Genomic DNA, 10,161 nt, shown 5'->3' on the forward strand with positions numbered 1-10,161 from the left:
GAGGAGAGATTCGGAAGGGAGGGGAGGGGAGGGTTTACACATATTATTAAAGTGAGAAATATAATTGTATTTGGGGTAAAAGATATTTTTATTTTTTAATTAATGAAAAATAAAAATGCATTAGGCGCCTAAAATCTGTAGGGGCAATTGGAGGGAAATAATTTTATACATGGCGCCTAAAATCTGTAGGCAATTATGAGAGGATTTTTTTGTATTAACATAATGACGAGATTAGTTATCTATAGCTACGAAATTGAGAATTCATCACTAATAATTTAAATCTTTAATAATGGTTTTTTTTACCCTCATAAAAACTTAAAAAATTATGTTTTTAGTGACCTATTTTTCATACCCTCATTAAATTTTTGTCATTATAAATCAATTTTCTTGTAGTGCCAAGTTTTAGCTTTATCTGTTAAAGAAAAATGAAAAAGCTTAAGTCGAATGGTTTTCATGCTACAATTTAGATCATTATATGTGTTGCACACTTCTTCAAACTCTCGTATTGCAAGTATGGAATTTTAGAATCTAAACAATGAAAGTTGGGTAAAATTTGGATAATATCAGGCTTAAAATTGAAATGAGATGCATCAGGGGGAAAAACTAAACATGAAGGTGCACTAGTATGTGTAAGATTCATGTGATCTCTAAGTGTTTTTCGTCTATCATGATCATGTTGAGATTGAATTTCATCTTCATTTTCTTGGATGGGTTCTTCTGCCATGTTTTGTGAAAATAAAGGGTTATTTTGAATGAGTCGACCACTAAATGAATGTGACCAAATACTCATGCAAATGCAAAAGAAAAAGAAGAAAAACACGCAAAATCGATAAAAATTCAAAGAAAGAAAAATAAACTATAAACAAAACTAAATAGATTTGAAATTAAATTATACTTCCTCGACAACAGCGCTAAAAGCTTGATACAACTTTGTTTTGTTTTTTCTTTTAATTTTTTGAATATTTAATTGGCAATTTTTAATTGTTCAAATTTTAATTCAAGTAGTTGGGTTTGAGGATCCATTCTTTGGTAATTTAATAAAGTTAATATTAATTATCATTATTGAAATCCACTTAATAAAATGGTTTCAATATATTAAATAATCATATTTAAATTATGTTATATATTATTATCTTATAAGTATATATAATATATACCAGAATTTATAAATGATGTCAAGTATTTATTGTGCTATATATATTTTTTTAAACACTAAATCAAGGTTCCCACTTTAAATAGTTGGTAAAACCAAACAAACATTTAAATGGTACCAAGAAATTAATATTATGATATATTCATATATAATAAATCAAGGCATCCACTTTAAATTGTTGGTAATACCAAACTAACATTTAAAAGGTTCCAAGAATTTAGTATAACATATGAAACAATAAATCAAAACTCCCACTTATAAGTAGGGTATAATAATGCTTAAAGAAATAAATATAACATAAACAATAAATAATGATTAGATAATATAAACATAAATTCTTACATTTTAATAACCTTATTATCATGCCAAGAATTTCACCTTTTCATCTCAACTTTGGGAAGTTATCTACGCATTATTCAAAGTGTAAAACTTTGAATATGAAATTAACATGCTAAATATATATAAATGAAGAAATAAAGGAAAAACAAAGAGATAAATATTATGAACTCAAAGGTTTGTTCATAAAATGAGGGATATCTCAATACATTACGATACACCCATATTTATAGCCAAATTTGGGGAGACAACCACAAATAAAATATTATTTTTTACACATAAATCTTCATTAGTGTTCCAATAAATTTTGTCATCATTCACATCACTTTTGAAAATCTTCTCATCCGAATTTTCTTTTCCACATAAAACAAAACATGTAGATAATTGAGTTGTTTGAATTTTGGTATTTTTTTACCATTTTACCAAGTAATTTGAGATATATGGTCAAATGCTAGAACATGATAAAACCGCCACTTCTTAGGTAACTTTATTTGTTGCTTAATTTGATCCAATTGTGAGAGGATTTTTATCTCATGCATATTACCAATATTGTAGATATTAACATCAACTTTCTACAGGTCCAAGAATCAGCTTAATCCCATTTGCAACGGCAATATTATTCTTGTTTTATCGAACCTATAAAAATAGTTAAAACTTATAATTACACAACAACTTATATTTTTTACAATTTATTATAAAACATATAATATTTAAACATTTAATAAAACAAAAACTATAAATTTATATTATAAGATATTTATTTAATGTATAATTTTTTATGTTTATCAGTTGTCATGAAGGAAGCCCATAATACTCCGTATTTTTCATTCATCCAAGAAGTACGAAGATGTATAAGGATTTGCTGACATTGTATTGGTGGCCGGGCATGAAACAAGACATCTTACAATTTTTGTCCGAGAGTTTGACATACAGCAAGTTAAGGCAGAACACTAGAGGCCAGCAGGGAAGCTTAAGTCACTTCCTATTCCAAAATGGACTGTTCAAGCTTGGCGGCTGCCTGTATCTTTCCGGTTTGGAGGAGCGAATCAAAAGTGACAGCAGTGCGATATTGAACCCATTTATCAAACATCATCATTTTTGTCTGAACAGCCTCATTGACACGTTGACTTGTGAGGATGATGGCCGTATGAACTGCATTGTTTTGAGGTGGATTATCAATCAGCACCTGTTTGCCCTTATCGAAAGAGAGAATAATAGGAACTCCTGAATAGGAGGATTGGATATCTGTCTCTGTAATTTGAATCCCTTTAAACTTGGTGACAGATACTGCAGGGATAGGGGCAGGAATGAGCGGTGCAAAAATATGCTTGACCAGCTTAATTTTTGTTAGTTGTGCGGTTCTTTTTTTCTTGAAAACCTGAGCAACTAGAACATCATATTTGAACTCATCATCAGAGCTTGTTTGTAAAACCAGTTTTCTTTTGGCTTCTTTGGGAGTAGAGACACTTTGTTTCTTTTGTTTCACAAACTCAACACCAGTTTCTGTTTTGACAGTGACGTATTCTTCATCTGTCGGTTTGTTTTTCTAAATGAATTTGTCAACCGATACCCAAGAAAACATTTTGGTTTTTCCAACCTCAATCATGTCAACCGGTTGGACTCCTGCTTTGATCAACATGTGGCATATTTGAACCGCGAAGCCGTGAGATTGATTGTCTTTCTTAATCATGGCTACCAGTATTTTGAAAATAATATCAGACCAGTTGATCCCTAGATTGGAGGAGATGGTGGCCATAACAAGGAATTTCTCCATAGTAATTTTATCATATGCACCAGCTTTAGCAAGAATTCCTTTTGCCACAATATCAGCCAACAGTCGAAATTCGATCTTTAAATCTCGCTTCTGGCATGTTGGGTAAGAAATAGGAGAATCAGTGAGTGAGAAGTTTCTTCGCCAAATATCAGTATTACCATCTGGCAGTGTAGAGAAGTAAGTGATGCCAGCCGTTGGTAAGCTAAACAATTCAGCAAACACTTTCTGGGTGAAGATGAAGTTTTTTTTTTGAACAGAACAAAGAATTTCTCCGTTCTTCATGTAAGCAGAATCAAAGAATTCTTTCAGTAATGTATCGGAGTAGTTGTAGCTGCAACCCAGAAATGTTCGAAGCCCAGATTCTTCGAGTGAGCGGAACATAGCCTTCATAGACTTGTTGGGCATCGAAAAGATGGATGGGAAGTTGGTAGCTACTGTATTCTGTGCAATGGAGGCAGCCATTTGTGTTGAATTTGCAAAGAATTTTTTGTTTGCTTGTTCCTGCAGAGTGAGCTTAGATGAGATAACAAAGTGAGAACGATGATGTGAATGAAGGTAGGTATCTCCGGTTCAAGAATGCACTAGTTAGTCCATGTGGAGGACTGTTATTGGAGGATTTTTCTAAAATATTTGAAAATTTTGACGGCGGTAAAATGAGTATTTTCAAATTTGAAGGAGAAAAACGTCACTTCACACAGAAGCAGTCGAAGAGTTTGAGTACTTTTTACGAAAATGACGTGGATGTATTATATCCACAAAATTTGAACCGGATCATTGATGTGATTAGGTAGGGACCGGTTAAAGAAGATAATAATTATTCCTTAACCATTTTTCCCCCTAAATATGTGCATGAATGACAATGAACCGTCGGTTGCGTATTATAAAACGCTTCACATTTCCCACCGCAGTCATGATGACACAGGCTTTTGGCGCTTGATTTTTATCTATAAATACAGGCAACGATGTTAGCAATAAAATCAAATAAGAGAGATGGAGAGAGATAACAGTCCGGACTTAGCCGAAGAATTTATGAATGCTGTGGTGGCTTCTCGTAAAAAAGCTATTGAGGAGCGAGTGATGAAGAAAACTCTTGCCATGTGGGCAAAAATCCGAAAACTCCAGTTCATCCTTGAATGCGAACTAGCTGCTTCCTCCAGAGAGATGGCGGCACTAGGAAGGTATCGGCGACGTCTTTGCGTGGCTGATAATGTTGGCGTCTTTTCTGATGATGGCGTTTATCTTCTCATGTTGTTCAATGAGAGGAGTATTTTGAGAGAGATAGCCATTTCAGAGGAGTTTTCACGTATTGCCATCGGAGGGCTGAGCAGCTGGTTTGTGTCCTGGAGGTTGTACGTAGATAGGGAGATTAAGAGTGTACGCCTCCGCCTATGTTGATGTACTGTCCCCATGCCTAATGATGTACTGACCCCCCCCCCCCCCCCCCCCCCCCGCCTCTAATGATGTACTGCCCCCGCCTCATATGATAAGAAAATTTTATTTTGTATTACTGACTGTTTCTTGCATTTTTCTTTTATTTTCTGCAAAATTAAACTAGACATATACAAGAAATAATCATATCATGATATGTCAATCAAACCAAGCATATTACGAAAATAAGAGAACTTAGCCTCGGATAGTGGTTTTGTGAAAATATCGGCTGTTTGTTGATCAGTATGAACGTATTCAAGCCGTATTTCTTTCTTCATGACATGTTCTCGGATGAAATGATGTCTGATATCAATATGCTTCGTCCGAGAGTGCATGACAGGGTTGTATGTTATGGCTATAGCGCTTGGGTTGTCGCAGAATATGGGAGATTCAGCGGCTTGGATTCCATAGTCTTTTAACTGTTGCTGTATCCATAGCATCTGAGCACAACAACTTCCGGCTGCTAAGTATTCTGCTTCAGCGGTTGATGTAGCGATTGACGTTTGTTTCTTGCTGGCCCATGAAATAAGTCTTTCACCCAAGAAATGGCATGAAACACTGGTGCTTTTTCGATCGATTTTTCATCCAGCATAATCTGCATCTGATTAACCTACAAGATTAAAACTTGAATCTTTGGGATACCAAAGACCCACATTGGCAGTTCCTTTCAAATATTTGAGTATGCGTTTAGAGGCAGTAAAATGAGATTGCATAGGTTTAGCTTGAAATCCGCGGACATAAGCATACGGCAAACATAATATCAGGTCGACTTGCGGTTAAGTATAGTAAGGACCCAATTAGTCCTCTGTACATTTTTTCATCCACCGAAATTCCCCCTTCATCTTTATCTAATTTGATTGATGAGCTCATTGGAGTGCTGGCTTGAGAGCAATTTTCCATGCCAAATTTCTTTATCATATCTCGTGTTTATTTGGCTTGATTAATGAAGATACCGTTTTCAGACTGCTTGACTTGCAGTCCTAAAAAATAGTTTAATTCGCCCATCATGCTCATTTCAAATTGTTCCTGCATCATCTTAGAAAATCTTTCACATAACTTAGGATTAGTTGAACCAAAAATAATATCGTCCACATATATTTGAACAAAAAATGAATGATCATTTCTAGAGAATTTAAATAGAGTTTTATCAATTGTACCGATAGAGAATCCATGCTCGAGCAGAAATTTGGTTAGTGTGTCATACCATGCTCTCGGAGCTTGCTTGAGTCCATATAGGGCCTTATCCAGTTTGTAAACGTGATCAGGAAAGGCATGATTAACAAAACCGGGTGGTTGTTCTACATAAACTTCCTCATTTAATAAACCATTCAGAAAGGCATATTTAACATCCATTTGATATACTTTGAAGTCCTTAAATGCTGCAAAAGCTAGAAATATTCTAATGGCTTCTAATCTGGCAACATGGGCAAAAGATTCATCAAAGTCTATTCCTTCCTCCTGTCTATATCCCTGAGCCACTAAACGAGCCTTATTTATGATGATTGAACCACTTTCATTCATTTTGTTTCTGTAAACCCATCTAGTTTCAATTATGTGAGCATCATTAGGTCGAGATACTAAGTGCCATACTCTGTTCCTTTCAAACTGAATTAAGTTTCTCTTGCATAGCCTCTATCCAGTTTGTGTCTAGCAAGGCATCATCAATTTTCTTGGGTTCTATTTGAGAAACGAAAGCAGCCTGCATAAATTCATTTATCATCTGATTTCTAGTTCCAAGAGGAGCAGTAAGGTTACCAATGACCTGCTCGAGTGGATGATCCTTGTTCCACCGGAGACAAGGTCCATATGGATTTGGCTCGGTTGGTTGATTGATGTCGTTTTCTTGTTCTGGTGCCTCTTCTTCCATTGGTATGTTCTGCGGTTGATAATTGTTTTCTGGTTCATTTGTCTCCTGATTTTGTTCTTGACTGGTTGGGTTTTCTTTGGAGATGGTTTCACCAGTTCTTCTTAGGTCTATCTCATCATCATCATTGCTAGCTTCAAGGTTAGCAGCTTCAAAATTATTTATCAGATCATGCATGCTACTGTTGCTACTGTCATGACATATAGATGATTCATCGAACACAACATGTATGGATTCTTCGACAGTGAGAGTTTTTTGATTATACACTCTGTATGCTTTACTCATTGCTGAGTATCCCAGAAAGATGCCATTTTCAGCCTTTACATCAAATGCGGTGAGATGCATTTTGCCATTTATATGAATAAAACACTTACAGCCGAATATGCGAAAGTACCCCACTTCTGGCAATTTTCCGGTCCATACCTCATATGGAGTCTTTTCATGATTTTTATTAATCATAGACCGATTCTGAGTATAACAAGCTGTGTTGATGGCTTCAGCCCAAAATCATTGTGAGATACCAGATTCAGCCATCATGGTTCTAGTTGCTTCCTTTAGTGTGCGGTTTCTTCTTTCTGCTACTCCATTTTGTTGTGGCGAACTTGCAGCTGATAACTCGTGTTTAATGCCATGATCTTCAAGGTAGGATGACAGGTATTTGTTTAGAAATTCAGTTCCTCTGTCACTCCTGATTCTGTCAATTTCTTCCCTTTTCTCATTTTGAAGCCTCTTGAGCAGCCTAATTAGTTGATCGGCAGTTTGATCTTTGGAGCTTAGGAATAATACCCATGTGAATCTGGAGAAGTCATCAATAATTACAAGAGTGTATTTCTTTCCCCCTAAGCTCATCACCGAATAGGTCCAAACAGGTCCATATGAAGGAGTTCCAAACATCTTGCTGAAGAGTTTCTTCCCTTGCTTTTGAAAGTTGATCGAACTTGTTTTCCTAGCTGACAAGCATTGCATACTTTATCTTTGGCAAAGTCAACATTAGGCAGTCCAGATACCAGCTTAAGCTTACTAATAATAGCAATTGATTTGAAATTTAGATGATTGAGCCTTTTATTCCATAGCCAATTTTTATTTCCATTTAGAGCAATGAAGCAAGTAGATGCATTTAAATATTCATCATTCCATTCTAGTCTATAGGTATTTTGACTTCGATAGCCAGTCAGCATAATTGTCCCTGCATTAGTTTTAACCATGCATTTGTCTCTATGAAATTCAACCGTATATCCATTGTCACACAGTTGACTTATACTGATCAGGTTATAACATAAATTTTCTACCAAGAGAACATCTTTAATGATGATTTTGCCATGAATAATCTTACCCTTACCTATGGCTTTACCTTTAGCGTTGTCACCGAAAGTGATTGTTGGCCCCTTGAAATTCACAACTTCTGACAAGAGATTTTTGTTTCCTGTCATATGTCTTGAGCATCCGCTGTCTAAAAACCATGTTGATTTTTCCAAGTTTTTCTTCTTTAGTCCCTGAAATTTGAGATAAGAAATTGGTACCCTTTCTATTTGGGTCCTGAATTAATTAGACCCTTAGGAATCCACACTTGAATTATCCTTGCGGATTTTTTTTGATGTGTTCTGGGGTAACCATGATTGGATAAATAATCAGGTGTTGAATGCAATATATGTTGTTTGAGCCTTTGGTTACTGTCATTCAATCTATACCTCTTTTGAACTGGTCGGCAATTGAAGTAATTGTTAGGTCTGGTTCTTGAGTGATATCCAGTTGAGCCATCGTAACCGGTTGAGTTTGGCATTAGTTTACGCCAATATCGTTTGGATTTATCACTCTGAACATAGCCCAAACCACGTCGCCTCCCATTATTCTCAATATTCATATTTTGAATGCCTCGATATTCAGGCTTACAATGTTCATATACCGAGCTAGATCTGACAAATTTAATTGATCTTAAACTGTCTTTCTCTAGTAACGGTTGAGTTGAAGCTTCTGAGGTACTGCAATCATTGATGTTGTAACCCAGCCCAGTTCTGTCTCTGGTTGGTTTCTACATCTCATGCATCCTATTAAGAGAAGCAGAGGACTTTTTCCAAGTATTGACGATATTCATTAACCGTTTGTTTTCTGTTAGTGTAGCATGGAACAATCTTCGTAAAGCATCATTCTCAGCCGCTAGCAGACTTAACTTAACTTTCAAACTTTCAACCTCTTTGTGCTGCGAACAGTTAGAGAGAGTTGACTTGTTTTTTAAGTCTATTTTTTCTGCTACAGCTTCATTGAATTTCATAGACAGTCCTTTGAACTCATTTACCTTGTCGTGCAGTGCTGTAACAAGATCTTTCCGTGTAAATTCTTCAGAGTTAAAGTCAAATACCATTTCATCTGTGGATTCTTGATCTTCCTTGACCATGAGACACTCGATTGTCTCGTCTTCGTTTTCACTTGAAGATGCCTCAGAAAGGGATTTTTTTGACTCGGTTTCAGCCCATTTGCCTTTGTCTTCTTCTGCAATCAGAACACGCTGATTCTTTTTCTTGACGAATTTCTTGTTGTCTTTGAATCGTCTTCATTCTCCTGTTTCTTTTCATCCTTCTTTGGCTTGTTGCATTCTGCAATAAAGTGTCCCTTCTTTCCATAGTTAAAACAACCTTGACCATCCTCAGTATGGTCCTTTTTAAAATAAGGTTTATTCATTTGAGATTGATTTTTGCGCATGAATTTGCTGAACTTCTTAACAAAAAGAGACATGGCTTCATTGCTTAGCTGCTCAGCCGATTTCTTACTTGTGGACTCATCGATCGGAAGAGTCACTGTAGCAGCTGCCAAAGCCCTTGTTTGTTGAGTTGCAGATGGCTCTTCTTCAGTTCGTATTCCAAGCTCAAATTCATATGCTTTAAGATCAGCAAACAGATCATGGAGTTCCAGTTTGTTCAGATCTTTGGATTTGCGCATTGCTATGGTCTTCACATCCCATTCTCTGGGAAGAGCTCGCATGACCTTCAAAGCGATTTCTCTGTTGGAGTACTCTTTTCCAAGTGAGATGAACTCGATGATAATGCTGCTAAACTGCTCATCAAATTCTGCAAGAGTTTCTCCTGGCTTCATCTTTGCATTATCGAATTTTTGGATAGCCACTGTCAGTTTGTTTTCTTTGGTCTGATCATTTCCTTCGCACAGTTGAGTAAGTTTTTCCCATATCTCCTTTGCAGTGGTACAGGTCTTGATTTTGGCGAACATGTTCTTATCCAGAGTCTTATATAGAATATCTTTTGCAACGTTGTCCAGGTTTGCTTTCTTTTTATCCTCAGTTGTCCATTCAGATCTATGTTTCTCTATCATTTGAGGAGCGCCTTCGGTTGTACCAACAGCTGTGTTTACTTTCATGATCTTCATTGGTCCATCAGTGATTACAAACCACATATCGTCATCCTGTGCTGCTAGATGTGCCTGCATGCGAATTTTCCAATCATCATAGTCTTCATTGGAAAACATAGGAATTTTGTTGCAGGATGCCATGATTATTTGAATGATATCAACGTTTAGAGAAAAACCCCGCTCTGATACCACTTGTTAGGATCGGGAAAGAGTCTAGAGAGGGGGGGAGGGGTGAATGAACTCTTTCAA

At 36.1% G+C, this 10,161-nt stretch overlaps 1 protein-coding gene across 1 annotated transcript; it reads right to left on the reverse strand.

Annotated features, from left to right (window-relative positions):
* Nucleotides 1-7,062: 7,062 nt before the first annotated feature.
* On the reverse strand, nt 7,063-9,774 carry LOC142521902 (uncharacterized). Its single transcript, XM_075625075.1, has 5 exons — nt 9,186-9,774; nt 8,589-9,042; nt 8,244-8,468; nt 7,408-8,091; nt 7,063-7,351 (listed from the first exon to the last, which is right to left on the reverse strand). Exons 1-5 carry the CDS (start codon nt 9,772-9,774, stop codon nt 7,063-7,065), a joined length of 2,241 nt encoding a protein of 746 aa, XP_075481190.1.
* Nucleotides 9,775-10,161: the final 387 nt, after the last annotated feature.

This window comes from Primulina tabacum, chromosome 13 (genome assembly GCF_025594145.1).
Source record: "Primulina tabacum isolate GXHZ01 chromosome 13, ASM2559414v2, whole genome shotgun sequence".
Taxonomy (NCBI): Eukaryota; Viridiplantae; Streptophyta; class Magnoliopsida; order Lamiales; family Gesneriaceae; genus Primulina; species Primulina tabacum.

Coding starts and splice junctions, on each gene's coding strand:
- LOC142521902 (XM_075625075.1), bottom strand. CDS start 9,774: ATGTTCGCCAAAATCAAGACCTGTACCACTGCAAAGGAGATATGGGAA. Junction 9,043..9,185: donor CCATACTGAGGATGGTCAAG/GTTGTTTTAACT, acceptor TTCTGATTGCAG/AAGAAGACAAAGGCAAATGG. Junction 8,092..8,243: donor TGCCGACCAGTTCAAAAGAG/GTATAGATTGAA, acceptor TAATTAATTCAG/GACCCAAATAGAAAGGGTAC.